Source organism: Podarcis filfolensis (assembly GCF_964270895.1).
Source record: "Podarcis filfolensis genome assembly, chromosome: 2".
In the NCBI taxonomy this organism is placed as follows: domain Eukaryota; kingdom Metazoa; phylum Chordata; class Lepidosauria; order Squamata; family Lacertidae; genus Podarcis; species Podarcis filfolensis.
In genome coordinates, this window is record NC_139605.1 from 1,811,077 (window position 1) to 1,826,739 (window position 15,663).

The window sequence follows — 15,663 nt, forward strand, 5'->3', positions numbered from 1 at the left end:
CCATGCAGCTGATTCCATGATCTCCCTTTGCTGTTTTCCCCCTGCCTTGAGAAACCCCCACCAGCACTGCAGGATTTCCTGCAAATCGCACCCACCCTCCCTTCCCCACCAAGATTTGGGAGGAGGAAGTGACTATTCCCAGGGACCTCTCTAGGGCTGCGAGCAATTGCTTTTAACCCTTGGGGGACGTGCATTTCCTTTGCAAAAAATAAATAAAGGCGGGGTGGGGGGAAAGCCACTGAGAAAGGGGCGGCTGGATGCCTAGAGAGGCAGCTGGGGGGGAGGAGGAGGAGGAGGAGGAGGAGAGGAGCAGCTGAGCTTTGCAAGATTCAATTCCTCTCCTCTCTCCGCGCTTTGCATGTGGGAAAGAAAGAAAAGATCTTCCCACGGGTTGCATCCCTGGATGAGGTGAGTGACAACTGCTCTCTCCCAGTCCCACTTCCCCACAACTTGGGCTCGAGGGGCGTCCCGGGGCCAGGGAGGGGGGTGCAAAGGGGGGGGGATTTGGATGCAAAGATCAGAACGGTGAATGGAGGCTTGACAAAAAGAAGGAAAGGCAAGCGAGGTCAAAAGCATATAAAAATATTCAAAGCATTTATACACATACTCAAAGCATGTCTTTTCGATAGTCTCCAATATGACTGGGCTCAAAACAACTCTGCGTGAGGACGCCAGTTTAAGAAGACCAAGCCTGCTTCATCCTTTAATCTGTTTTCGTCTCTTTTTTGGCCTGGCTATAAATCTCAGTTTTTATGTGAGCTCGCTCTTTCCCTTAAACAAAACAACGTGAGCCCAAGGCAAAGATGAAGCAGATTTACCTATCTTTTCTTTCCCCTCATTTCCCTTATTGATATGTTTTGTTACCTCCCCCCACCCCCAATAGCTGTCAACGTTTCCCTTTTTTTAAGGGAAATTCCCTTATTCCGAATAGGATTCCTCGCAAGAAGAGGGAAAAGTTGACAGCTATGCCCCCACACCTTGAGAGTTATGGGTACAACTTCTGCAAGATGCGAGTTTTATATGGCGTCAGTTTTGCTGGTAGAATTCTGCCTATAACTCTCTTTTTTTTAATAAATTTTTTATTAATTTTCCAGCGTATATCAAAACACAACACAACTGACAATACACAAACAAACAAACAAACATACAAACACGTATAATTTCATAACCTCTTTTTCTTAAACCTTATTTCAACGACTTCCCCATACCTCCCTTTTCTGCATCCCTGTTTTAAACTTTTCCAGCAACCCCTAATTTCAATTACTTATAATTCACTTTCTTTAATCCTTTTTCTCTTACCCAATTATTTGTCACTGCAATTCTGTTTTACATTACCCATAACATTTTAGCACTCATTAATTTTACAACAGTTCTTAAGATAAGTTTTGAATTTCTTCCAATCTTCTTCCACCGTCTCTTTTCCTTGGTCTCGGATTCTGCCAGTCATCTCGGCCAGTCCCATATAGTCAATCACCTTCGTCTGCCACTCTTCCAGCGTGGGTAGTTCTTGTGTCTTCCAATACTTTGCTAAAAGAACTCTTGCTGCTGTTGTAGCATACATAAAGAACGTCCTATCTTTCCTTGACACCAATTGGCCTACCATGCCCAGGAGAAAGGCCTCTGGTTTCTTATGAAAGGTACACTTAAGTACCTTCTTGATTTCATTATAGATCATTTCCCAGAAGGCCTTAATCCTTGGGCACGTCCACCAAAGGTGGTAGAAAGTACCTTCAGTTTCCTTACATTTCCAGCATTTATTATTGGGCGTATGATAGATTTTTGCAAGCTTGACTGGGGTCATGTACCACCTAAATTCTGCCTATCACTCTCGATCCTGTGCTCAGAAGCCCCTGCAGTCTTCTCCACTGAATCACGCCCCCCCAACCTGCTATTCTGCCTCCCCTTATTATTTAAAAGCCAAATACTTCACAACACCAACCGCTCTGAATTGTCTGCCTCTTTCATTTTCCAGGTAACTGTTTACTGATGTCTGCAGGTGTTAACAATAACAGTCGTATACCACCCTTTATCCAAAGATCTCAAGGCATAAAACACAACAACCCACCCCACACAAAATATATAATAAGAACAAAACAGGCCCATTAACAGCCTGGCTGTAGAGAAAAGTTTTGCCTGGCACCTAAATATGTATAGTGAAGGCACCAGCTGAACCTCCCCAAGGAGAGCATTCCACAAATGAGGAGCCACTGCAGAAAAGGCCCTTTCTCATGTTGCCACCCGGTTCTGGACCTCTCGAGGAGGAGGCACATGAAGAAGGGCCTCAGATGGTTATATTAGTGTCCGGGCCAGTTCACAGGGAGAGAGGCTTTATAAGTCAAAACTTGCACTTGGAATTGTGTCCAGAAACTAATTGGTAGCCAGTGCAGTCGGACCAGGATCGGTGTAAGGCTATACTCAAACCGTCTTGCTCTGGTGAGCAACCTGACTGCTGAATTTTGCACCAGCTGAAGTTTCCAAACAGTCTTCAGAGGCAGCCCTATGTATAGCACATTGCAGTAATCTAACCCTGAGGTTACCAGAGCATAGACTACAGTAGTTAGGCTATCCCTGTCCAGATAGGGGAGTAGCTGGGCCACCAGCCGAAGATGATGGAAGGCACTCTGGCCCACTGAGGCCACCTGAGCCTCGAGCAACAGCATAATAATAATAATAATAATAATAATAATAATAATAGTAGTAGTAGTAGTAATAATGTATTATTTATACCCCGCCCATCTGGCTGGGTTTCCCCAGCCACTCTGGGTGTCTTCCAACAAAACACTAAAATACAACAACCTATTAAACATTAAAAGCTTCCCTAAACAGGGCTGCCTTCAGATGTCTTCTAAAAGTTTGGTAGTTATTTTTCTCTTTGACATCTGGTGGGAGGGCATTCCACAGGGCGGGTGCCACTACCGAGAAGGCCCTCTGCCTGGTTCCCTGTAACTTGGCTTCCCACAGTGAGGGAACCGCTAGAAGGTCCTCGGTGCTGGACCTCAGTGTCTGGGCAGAACGATGGAAGGTGGAGATGCTCCTTCAGGTATACTGGACCGAGGCCGTTTAGGATCCAGGAGGACCCCCAAGCTACCAACCCCTTCAGAGGAAGGGTAACCCCATCAAGAGCAGGTCACCTCCCACCCATCCGGTTCAAGTAACCACCCACTAACAATGCCTCAATCTTTTCTGGAATGAAGTTTGATTTGTTTGCTCTCTTCCAGTCCATTACCAAGGCAAGACCTCAGTGTCATCAGCATACTGCTGACAGTGTACTCCAAACCTCTGCATGACCCCTCTCAGTGGTTTCACGTAGATGTTAAATAGCACAGAGGATAGGTGTTGAATTTTACAACTTTGTTGATTCATTCCTGTATTACCTTTATGCATTTGTCAAATACGGTTCCAATGTTTTAATTGTGTGCTAAGCTGGGGCGTTTGGGCAAATGACAACGAAGAAATATCTAAAACGAACAAACAAATGTTCTTGTTCTTCAGGTCTTCTTGGAAGCTCAGCTACTGCAGAGAACAAAGATGGAAGAGAACAAAGATGGAAGAGAACAAAGATGGTTAGCTGGACCTGAGGTAGGAAAAGGACCCCATTTAACCCAAGCTGGGAGCAGCGGGGACTTCTGGAAAAGGGCACAACAGAAGACCCTCGATGAGGACAATGCCAGCCCAGATACTCAGCGCCAGCACTTCAGGGAGTTTGGCTACCAGGAGGCCGAGGGGCCCCGAGAGGTTTGCAGCCAACTCTACAGTCTTTGCCGCCAGTGGCTGAAGCCGGAAAAGCACACCAAGGCCCAGATGCTGGACCTGGTGGTCTTGGAGCAGTTCCTGACTATCCTCCCCCCGGAGATGGAGAACTGGGTCAGGGAGTGCGGAGCGGAGACCAGCTCCCAGGCGGTGGCCCTGGCAGAAGGCTTCCTTCTGAGCCAGGTGGAGGGGAAGAAGCAGGGAGAGGAGAAGCAGGTGAGAGCTGTTTAATCCTTGCAGGGCCAAAAGGTGGGGTCAGACTTGAGGAATTCTCTCCCTCCCCCGATGGCAGCAAGGGAGTTTATTCAGTCATCATGGTGAGAGACAAAGAAATCCAGTCAGTCCTCAGTAATGGCGTTGCTCACACTGAGCTCCTCCCCTTGCTTTCTTGCAACAGCATCTGTTTCTTCAGTGTCTTCAGTGGTCAACTGTCTCTGTGCCCTTTGTTCTTGCACTCTTAATGAACGCCAAGTTCTAGGGGACGGGGGATCAGCTATGTTGTCCAGTGACAACATGTCAGCTGGCTCTGCCTCCCCTCCCACTTCTCCTATCACCTCCCAGCTCGTTTGTTCATCTGCCTCTGTGCTGTGATCTTCTTCGAAACCCTGCTGTAATTCAATGCTCTCCACCCCATTCCTCCTCCTCTTCAGTCCATTCCCTGACAGGTGGATGGCATGATCCATAGGATTCTTATATCCACACCTTTTGCCCTCCCTTTCCCTGCCTCCTTCCTCTTCTAATGCCTCTCACCTAATGATCACAACTAGGGCCAGGGCCTTTTCAGCACTGGCCCCGACTTGGTGGAACGCTCTGTCACAAGAGACTAGGGCCCTGCGGGACTTGACATCTTTCCGCAGGGCCTGCAAGACAGAGCTGTTCCGCCTGGCCTTTGGTTTGGACTCAGTCTGACCCTTATGTTTCCCCTCCCCTTATGGTTTTGATGAAGCTGCATTTTAAATTGCATTTTAACCTGTGTTTTAAATGGTTTTTTTTTCTTCTTCTGCCTATTATGTTTTTACTGTAATTTTACTGCTGTTAGCCGCCCTGAGCCTGGCTCTGGCCGGGGAGGGCAGGGTATAAATAAAATTATTTATTTATTTATTTATTATTTCAGGTGGAGGGGTGGAGAGAAGTGGCCAGAGGTCCTCTCGAGGCAGAGGAGGACACCCTGGGTCCCATGCAGAGGCCACAGTTCAGGTGGATTGTGCTGGAGGGTGACGGAGGAGCTGCCTCGCCAGGTGAGGGTCCACGGGTGATTTTGAATCTCTCAGATGTGCCAATCGCTCTCCCTGTTCCCCTGGAGCTGGGGGGGGCGGGGCCATAGCTGTCAACTTTCAGATTTGAAAATAAGGGATCAGCAGCCTCAGAGAGCCAGTGTGGTGTAGTGGTTAAGAGCGGTGGACTCGTAATCTGGGGTTCGTGTCTCCGCTCCTCCACATGCAGCTGCTGGGTGACCTTGGGCCAGTCACACTTCTTTGAAGTCTCTCAACCTCACTCACCTCACAGAGTGTTTGTTGTGGGGGAGGAAGGGAAAGGAGAATGTGAGCCGCTTTGAGACTCCTTAGGGTAGTGATAAAGCGGGATATCAAATCCAAACTCCTCCTCTTCTTCTTCTTCTTCTTCTTCTTCTTCTTCTTCTTCTTCTTCTTCTTCTTCTTCCTCGAAAATAAGGGATCAGCAGCCTCACCCGTCCCGGGGACAGTCTACGGGATATCTAACAATCCAGGATAGCAGTGTGAAATGGCACTGGAATAAGGGAATTTCCCGCAAAAAAAGGGAAGGTTGGCAGCTATGGGCGGGGCAGAAACATTTGACTCCATCTCCTCCCACGGTTTATGAAGATGTGCTCATCTACAAAAGCTTTGCTTCCGCTCAAGGAGATGGACTGCAGCTTAAAACAACAACAACTTATTTAGCTCCAATCCATCACTTTGAAAGGAAGCAAAGCTGTGATATGAGGAGGGAGGGTTGTTGTTGAAGTTTTTCTCACCAGGTGCTGAACTGTCAGAGGTGTCTGAATGAGAATATATTTCTTCCATTTCTTTGGTTTCTTGTAGAGCAGATCCTACTGGGGGGAGCCCCTAGCGTGGTTGGATGGCGCCTTGTCCGCCCCCTTCCAGCACCTCCTGCAGCCAAGCTGGTGCCCAAAGTCTTGCTCTGCTTTTGTTTGGACCACATCACATTCTTAAATCAATTCAGAATCAAATTAATGGCAACCATTGGGCTAGAGTTCTATGAAGATTACAGAAGGAGAGAGGGGGTCAGACTGTGCCCTGACCAAAGGCCTGGTGGAACAGCTCTGTCTTGCAGGCCCTGCGGAAAGATATCAAGTCCCGCAGGGGCCTAGTCTCTTGTAACAGAGCGTTCCACCAGATCGGGGCCACAGCCGAAAAAGCCCTGACTCTGGTCGAGGCCAGTCTAACTTCCCTGTGGCCTGGGACCTCCAAGATGTTTTTGTTTGAAGACCGTAAGGTCCTCTGTGGGACATACCAGGAGAGGCGGTCCCATAGGTACGAGGGTCCTAGGCCAAGTAGGGCTTTAAAGGTTAAAACCAGCACCTTAAACCTGACCCTGTACTCCCCAGTGGGAGCCAGTGCAGCTGGTATAGCACTGGGTGAATGTGATCCCTCAGCGAGGACCCTGTAAGGAGTCTCACCGCGGCATTCTGCACCCGCTGGAGTTTCTGGGTCAGTCTCAAGGGCAGCCTCATCATCCCATCATTTTTGTGTCCCTCCCAGGTGGCGAAATGACCCTGGAGCGTCCTTCCGGCCCTTTTCCTCTTTGGGATGGAGCAGAAGCTGTTCTTACCAAGCCACCGGATCAGGTGAGAGGAGAACGGTTCGAGAGATTGGAGGCAGGGGCAGGCGGATGTCTCTGGGTTCCCCTTTTGATCCTTCCACACCTGCCCAATAGGAAACCTTTGCATGCTAATACCTGTGTGTACGGGAGGTGGCAAATACGTTCTTCTTTCAGAGCCCAGTGATCTTTGAGGAGGTGGCTGTGCATTTCATGGAGGAGGAGTGGGCACTGTTGGATCTGGGCCAGAGAGCTCTGCACCAAGAAGTCATGGAGGAGATTTGTGGGAACCTGAGCTTTCTGGGTAAGGATCACTCTTTGCTCTCTTCTGATGTTTGAGGCAAACCTGTGTAGGGTAATAGTGGGGGAGGGTCCACCCCCCTCACTCTGAGATGATATGGCACTACACAAAAAAAACCCTTCAAGCCATGAGCTGGGTTTCTTAATGCGTGTTTTGCTAACCCCCTTTATTTCTGCAGCCACCACAGATAACATTTTTGGGAATTCTCCAGCCCTAGCATAGCCAAGCATAGAGGAATGCTTGAAGATGAGGTGGTGGACCCTCATTCTTTGGAGGTTTTTAAATAGTGATTGGGTGGCCGCCTCTCAGGGGCTTTTTAGTTGTAAATAAGGTATTTTGCAACATGACCCTTTGGGGCCCCTCTACAGTGTATAGCTTCAGTCTTCGTTTATTTGTTTGTTTATTACAGGGGATGCTCAGGTTGCGAACGTGATCTGTGCGGGAGGCACACTTGCAACCCGCAGCATTCACAACCTGCAGTGCCGCGTCTGCGCATGCGTGGGTTGCGATTCAGTGCTGCTGCGCATGCGCGAAGCGCAATTTAGCACATGCATGATGCCAAAACCCAGAAGTAACTCATTCCGGTACTTCCGGGTTTTGACGCTTCCATAACCTGAAAAAACACAACCTGAAGCGTCTGTAACCCGAGGTATGACTGTACAACGACAAGAATGGCTACTATACTTCTGCTCCCACGGTACTGAACTAGTCCTGCTTCACATCCAACTCAAACTAAACGCAAACTTGCAAGGTGGCAGATGTGGAGAGTACTCCTCTTCCAGTGTGAGCCAGTATGGTGTAGTGGTTAAGAGTGGTAGACTCGTAATCTGGGGAACCGGGTTTGATTCCCCGCTCCTCCACATGCAGCTGCTGGGTGACCTTGGGCTAGTCACACTTCTCTGAAGTCTCTCAGCCTCACTCACCTCACAGAGTGTTTGTTGTGGGGGAGGAAGGGAAAGGAGAATGTTAGCCGCTTTGAGACTCCTTCGGGTAGTGATAAAGCGGGATATCAGATCCAAACTCCTCTTCTTCTTCTTCGGCAACTTCACAGATAAGAATTAATGAGCAATTCATAGACTTTTAGTCCTTTTATTACAGCATCATGCTGCAAGCACAAAACACACATCTCTCCGCAAGGCTAGTCTGACTCCACCCTTGCACTTCCCCAGCAACATCCTGAGCGCCAATGGGAAGTTCCTCCCCCTCTCTGCCTTCTCTGATATGATCAGACCTCCTAGATTTTGGGGAGGGGGGTCTCCCCACACTCTCCAATGACGTATCTGCTAGCTGATCCTGCTCGTCTCTCATTATCTCGTAGCTAGGCAACTCCTGGGGAATGTGTTCTGCGTCTGTATCTCTCTCTGCTTCTGAAAACGCTGGAGGCAAGGAGGGAGCCAATCACCCCCCTCCTCTTCTGAGAGAAGCTGATCTGCCTGTGAACGCATTTCCCAGTCCTCGTCTCCAGACCTTTCCCTGACAAGGGGTTGGACTAGATGACCCTGTTAGGATTCTTGCTCCGTGTTTGCAGTCATGGGATTGTTTTCTATCACATGACGGTGTATGTTTTCATTCCACAGGGTGGGAAGTGACAGAAATAGGATGTTTTGATGTTAATATGTTCTGTGATGTAGGACTATTGTACTTTGGTCTTTTTCTCTTTGCTGTCTGATGAGAAAGAGGAAGGAGCTAAGTCAGAATGCTCTGAGTGTATTATATGTAAATAAAGTAGATTAGCTTCTGCTTTCCAGATAGAAATTCCCAGGTTTGGTCTCCAGCATCTCCAGGTAGTCTGGGTGGGTCTGCTGCCTGAAACCCTGGAGAACTGTTGGCTGTGGACCAATGAACTCACTCAGTATAAGACACCTTCCTATTTTCAGGATCTGTGCACTGAATGCATTCTTCCTTCCACGATTCTAACAGTGTCCTTTTGAAAAGGGCTCAGAATGCCTACTGAGACCTTCTGTCCCTATACAGAAAGATCTGAAGGGGAGCTGGTGCCTGTAAGGGGGTTTGGGGGGTGGGCCTTGCATGCACATAAAAGAGAAGCAGCTAATTGGGCTTGTCCCTGATGAGGTCGTTGGTTTCTGCCTTGCCATCCTAACAGGATTTCCTTTTCCTTTTGTTTCCCAAGCAGAAGGTGGTCAGTCCAGCGAGAATTACGTGCAATCATCTGCGGAGTACGGAATGTGGAAAGAGACATTTGGAAACCAAAGGGGACCCAAAATCATCAGTCTGGATAAGCAACATTGTCAAAATAATATAAGTATCCAGACCGGGGAGAAACCGTACACATGTGTTGAGTGTGGAAAGAGCTTCAGCAATGGAGGAGACCTTGCTACACATGGAATAATCCACAAGGGGGAGAAACCGTATAAATGCATAGCTTGCGGAAAGACCTTCTGCACCAGTGGGAATTTTAGTAATGAAAGAATACATTCAGGGTGGAAGCCATATGTATGTGTCGAGTGCGGAAAGAGCCTTGGCGATAGCAGATCACTTGCTAAACCACTAGGAACTCACGCAAAAGAGAAACCAGATAAATGTGGGATGTGTGGAAAGTGCTTCAGGTGTACTGGGAAGTCCCCGAAAGAAAGGAAGAAAGCTGAGAAAAAACTGGCCATCATGGCCAGGAGCAGGAGGGCTAGAACAGCCCACACACTGAAGGTCAAGCTGGAGGTGGTGGAGCGGGCAGAGCGCGGGGAGCGAAACAAAGACATTTCTTTAGCCATGGGCTTGTCAAAGTCTACAGTCCGTACCATATTCAACAACCGCGAGAGGATAAAAGCAAGCGCTGAAAATCTGCAGAGCGAAAAGTTAACCAAGGTGACAACCGGGCGAGCAGAAATTTATGAAACTCTGGAGAGGCTGCTGGTTCAGTGGATTGACTGCCACGGCAATCGGGGCGCCCCATTGTCCTTCCTCCTCATTCAGGAGAAAGCACTGTCCTTGTTTGAGGATCTGAAGAGGAAGAAGGCGGAGAAGGGGGATGCGGGTGCTGTAGGCATGGGGTTCAAGGCGAGCAAGGGGTGGTTTGACAGATTTAAGAGGAGGGCGTACCTTCACAATGTTAAGCTAAGGGGAGAGGTAGCTACTGCCGACACTGCGGTCGCATCAACCTACCCCACACATTTCCAGGAAATCATTGAGGAAGGCGGGTACCACCCGAAGCAGATCTTCAACATGGATGAAACAGGGCTGTTTTGGAAGCGCATGCCGTCTCGGACGTGCATCTCCATCCAGGAGGCAAAGGTGCCGGGGCCCAAGGTTTCAAAGGATCGGCTGACGCTGCTGCTGGGCGGTAATCTCGAGGGTGATGTGAAGCTAAAACCCCTCCTTGTGTACCACTCAGAGAACCCCAGGGCGCTGAAGGGGATCCCCAAATCAACTCTGCCCGTTTTGTGGCGTTCCAACAAAAAGGCATGGGTCACTCGCGAAGTTTTCAGCGACTATATCAGGAGCTACTTTTCTCCTTTTGCAACTGACTATTGCCTGGAGAACAACCTGGACAACAAAGTGCTTCTTCTGTTGGACAACGCCCCTGGCCACCCTGTCAGCAGCCATGATTATTCCGACAATGTCCGTGTTATGTTTCTGCCTGCCAACACGACTTCATCATTGCAGCCTATGGACCAAGGAGTGACCGACAAATTCAAGGCTTACTATCTCCAACTTGTCATGAAACACATAGTCATGAAGAGTGCCGAAGACAGCAGAAGCCTTGTGGACATTTGGAAAGAATTCAACATAAGGAAGGCTGTGGATTTCATTGCTACAGCTTGGTCGATGGTTACGAAAGAGACTCTGAATGCTGCCTGGAAAAGCTTATGCCCCAAGTATGTTCGTGATCACAGAGCGCTGGCGAAGGACTTGCCTGCTGCACATAAGACTATTGTGGACCTGGCAGCACAGGCTGGCTTTGAGGGTGTGGATGAGGAGGATGTGCGAGAGGCGCTTGCGAGTCGCACGGAACGCCTTACAAACGAGGAGCTGATTCAGCTAGATGAGCAGTGCTTTGGCGGGAAGAGGGAAAAGGGTGAGGGCAAGGAAAAGGAACAGAAAGTTATCGGCATGAAAACGCTAACTCAGATGTTGGCGCTACAAGGTGGCTTACTGTCCGTGACGGGGGAATATGACAACAACTTCGAATGTGCTCTAAACACAGAATTGATGCTCGACGAATTAATGGAGCCCTATACGTTTCTCCATGACAAAAACCAGAGGGAGGCAAAGCAGCCCACAGGCCACGATCCTTTTCACAGGGAACCAAAAGACAGCGCTTCTGATCTCGAAGCCTTGCCTTCCACATCTGGTTATGTTCCTCCCGAAAAGGAAGTTGCCATCAAGGAAGAGATCGTGGTCATCGAGGTGAACGCGGAAGAAATGGAAACGGAACCTGCAGACAGAACTGATTCGCAATCTTGCATTTCCTTGAGTTTGTCTTGCCCTGCACCATCGCCTTGAATACAATCATCTTGTTAAGGATTGGGATAAGGAGAACCTTACGGGACTTCAAATCATTGTCTGCAGAAAATGTTTCAGTTAGCACAACCCATGGGTTGTATTCAACTAGCTTTTACTCTAAGAAGAATCATAGACACTAATGACCATAACTTTCTTAGGTCCATTAATTTTAATGGGTCTACTCTGAGTAAAAGTTAGCTGAATATAACCCCATTTATCTATATTGGAGGAAAACAGGTAGGGCCAAAAGGGGTGCTTTTTTAAAAAAAAGTTTTTTAAAAATTAGCCTCCCATATAATTTTTCCAAAATATCCAACTAAAAACAAAAGACAACAGCAAATTTTTTCAATGCTGATAAATGTAATGTATGTTGTTTCATATTGTTTGCTGTAGGTTTGCTGTGACCTGATAAAACATACACTGCTTAAAAAACCCAAGTTGAGGAAAATGAGGGTAGGAATAAGGTAGAAGAAAAGAGAAAAAGCACCAAACCTTTTGCTAAGCAAAACAATAACCTAAGAGGATTTTTATGACAACCAGACATTTCTGTTCACCTGTGGCATTAAATCACATAGATTTTTTGTCATTAGCATATTACATGAAGCCCCACCACACCGAAAAGAAGTCCTGTGGCTGTGCTTTACCTTGAACTAGTCTTAAATTTGATGTAAACCCCCCCCCCAATTGCAATATTCTATGCATTCTTGTACCACATTTATATATTCAAGTTGTCGAGTTCCTTCCAGTGCTGTACAAAAGTTCATCTAAGCTGCAAATACTAAGAAGGCGATAAATTGTTTGGATGTTAAATCTTTATTTGTACCTTGAAACGATGTTAAAAAAGAACGTTCCGGAGCAAAGTTTCTATGTATTGCTAACAGTTCTGTGTGAATCAGGGACCAGAATGTTTGAATGTGTGGTCACTTCCACCATAGATGAAAGTAGGTCCCTTTAGTATCACAACCATGGCAACACATAGGGCTTATTACAGCTGATGTAATATGTGCTAGTTGGGCTATATATGTCCCATACCATCTATGCCACATTTCGTGTGAGAGTTTTCTAATATTTGCCAACAGAAATATACTTGCCAACCACAGCCCTTTTCTGGTGGAATCGTCAGTATTTGTTATTAAATCATATTCCCACACTGATTTTAAGCTGGACAAATCACCTAGCTGGGCTTTTTATCAAATGATCGTAGAATTCTGAAACTCTTCCTTTTTTCTCTTGCCCAGGCAGGCAGCAGCCAATACAGCAGCCCCCTCCTCCCTCCTCCCTCCTCTGCCCTCACCAGCCCACCTCTCTATCCACTCACTTGCCTTTTCTTTTGTGACGCCGCAGGCAGGCAGCAGCCAAAGGCAACCTTCGCAGCCTCCTCAGGCCCCACAACAGTCTGTGGTGGGTGCAATGCAATAGTAGCTCATGCACCCCAGAGTCAGGCCCAGCTGAACCACTGAGAGGCCAACCAGGTGAAGGGCTTGTGGCGCTTTCAACCCGGGGGACATCTCCTGCCTCTCACACACCTGTAGTTGCTGCCAAGTACCCCTGCCCAGTCCACAGTGGGCGGGGGGGCATAGTTTGGGTGGATTGTGTGGCTGGGGGATTTTGCCCATTTTGGAAGGGTATTTCCTGTGTCTCATTTGTAGTGTGTGTGACTGCGTACACATTTTAAGTGTCTTTCTCTACCTCCCTAAATCCTGGCAGTTTGTTAAAGGTTCTGGGAATTCATTCTTTGTGTTTCGAATGTAAATATGTGTTGTATGTGTAGTCTTTTGTGAGCACCACCAGTGTAATGTGTATCTTATGCTGCCCGCAACAGTTTCTGTCATTCCTAAATATATGCCTCCAGTCCCAAAACTCTGGACCCCCATGAATCGGGGTGCTGAATGCTGCAGTCACAGCCAACCTGTTTCTCTCCATGATTCCTTCTGGGCTCTGGATTCTTCTGTGACCCGGGGGGGGGGGTTCACAACATAACATTACAATATAAAAACCACAGAACACATAGTAGAAATAACAACCACAGCAAACCAGCAACCCCCTCTCCAACAACACATTTAAAAGGGCATCAGATGTCAATCAGCCAAAGACCTTGAAGATGGGGAGCCACTGCAGAGAAGGCCTGTTCTTGTGTTGTCACCCTCTCGTGGAGGAGACACACGAAGAAGGGCCTCAGAGGATGATCTCCAGGTCCAGGTAGGTTCATATGGAGAACCTGAGCAGTTCAACTCCTTCAGTTGCCAGTTGTGGCTGGGATCTCTCCTGGCTGCACCTATATTCCCTTTCCTCTAAGGAGCTCAAGGTGACCTATATGGTTCCCCTCCTCCCACTTGATCCTCACAACAAGAACATCCCTGTGAGGTATGTTAGGCTGAGGCACAGTGTCTGGCCCTTAAATCCCCAGTATGGAGATTTAAGTCCTCTTCTCCCAAGCCCTAGTGCAACACGTTAACCACTGCACAAAACAAAGTTTGGATTAATACGCTTTTTTAGACCTCAAATTTTCTACAAAGCCCAGAACAGCAGCACCATCATGTATGAAACTGCCTTATACTAAGTCAGGCCATTGGCCCATCAAGCCTAGCATTGTCTTTACTGAATGGCAGCAGCCATCCAGGATTTCAGACCAGGCTCTCTCCCAGATGCTAGGGACTGAGCCTGGGACCTTCCACATGCAAAAGTAGGTGCTGTGCTTTGACTCTTCCACGCAGGGCAAAATGGCTACTTTGGCACTACCTTCCCAACTACCCAAGAAACGTGGCTTTGGTGTACCAGGCAGGTGTACCATTCACCACGTGACATGTCTCTGCCTTCCTCTACCACCCGGCATGCTTCCTAGCCAACTCAAGGGCAGGTGGTCCAGCGTGTGAAGGAAAGAGAAGAATCCCTTTCCCATCTCGCCCTCCCTCCAAGGTCCTACTCTGACTCCATTGTGGCTGGTAGGGCAGAAGGCAAGGAGCCCAACAGTAGATGGCGCCAGAGCAGATAACTGGAACCAGAGCCAGGAACAGACAGAACCAACCAATTATGGTTTTGTTCTCGCCTTCCTCCCTTGCTGAGTTCTGCAAGGGCAACACAGAGACTAAGGAGGTGGTGGGAGCTGATAGTGAGGACCATCACCTGGGCTGTTTGTAAGAAAGGAGGCAGGAAACTGGGTGGTGGCAGACAGGTTGGCTGGGCAGTGCCCCCCTTGTCCATATGGACCACTCTCAACTGGCTGTTTGGACTGAACCAGGTCACTGCTTTTCTAATGCTCTTGTCACCAAAGTTTGGGCAAAACACTCTCTCACACACAACCCATGCCAAATTTGGAGCTGCATCTGTAATCCCTCACAAACATATTTTCCTCCAGTGCTGCACCTGCCACAATGATTTCAGGATGTTGTGGGGATGAGCTTTCCTCCTAATTATAATTACATCAAAATCATAGTGATTTATTCTTGCCAAAGCTCGAGAGAGATTTCTGGAGATCGCCTAGACATTGGAATAAAGGCCAGCCTGAGGTTATCCGTTGCGTTCTTCCAGGGGGAGGGGGGGAGTTGGTGCACAACGTATCTCCTGCGTGAGACACGAATTGAGGAGACATAGAGCAGGTGAAAGGGAGGGATGTGTCTGCTTGAAGCTGAATGCCCCTGTAGGGGTGAAGCCACTGTGGGTTTGGCCTTGCAAGAGTTCTCGCCATCTTCTGATTAGCTGACTCTGGAGGAGAGACAGGTGCAGGAGGCAGAGCCAGGATGGTACCCTTGCTGGTTCTGCTGGTTCTGCTATTGATACCCCACGGAGTGTGTGGGAACCTGAAGGCAAAATGCCCCTTGAATCTGACCATAGAAGAAGAAGCTTGGAGTTACTACCGGCCTGGAGACTTCCTCATTAGCGGGATCATATCTCCACAATATCCTTTTAAGCAAAACTTATACGACTTTTCTCGGCTCCCGGTAACCAACTTTGACCGGTAAGTCATTATATGCTGATGGAAGTTATGCGTCTCCAATTTACAACAGAAATTGTCCCTGGATCAAGGCTGAGGACCACCCAAATGTTGCTGGGCTGTCATCCTGGGCCATTGGCCATGCTGGCTGGGGGCTTATGGGAGACCAGCAACAATTGCAGTGGGGGCACAGGTTCCCAAGATACCTGTCCTATTTTCTAGTTCCCTTTGTCATCCCTGGGAAGATGTTCTAGCTGCTATGATGAAGTGTTGCCTGTTGAAGGATGTAAGTAAATCGGTTCAGCAAAATGATGCATTGAGTCGAGGGTAGCACCCAAGTCTTGCAATTTCCTACAGGCAAACAGATGTCAGAACTTCTCTCTCTCTCTCTCTCTCTCTCTCTGAGTGTGTGTGTGCGCGCACA

General features: G+C 48.1%; 1 protein-coding gene across 1 annotated transcript; it reads left to right on the plus strand.

Annotated features, from left to right (window-relative positions):
• Positions 1–295: 295 nt before the first annotated feature.
• LOC310756496 (uncharacterized protein) lies at positions 296–12,478 on the plus strand. Its single transcript, XM_083600673.1, has 6 exons — positions 296–408; positions 3,493–3,966; positions 4,865–4,988; positions 6,489–6,574; positions 6,724–6,850; positions 8,979–12,478. The coding sequence occupies exons 2-6, from the start codon at positions 3,529–3,531 to the stop codon at positions 11,306–11,308; spliced, it is 3,105 nt and encodes a 1,034-aa protein (XP_083456799.1). The 5' UTR covers positions 296–408; positions 3,493–3,528; the 3' UTR covers positions 11,309–12,478.
• The last annotated feature ends 3,185 nt before the right edge of the window (positions 12,479–15,663 follow it).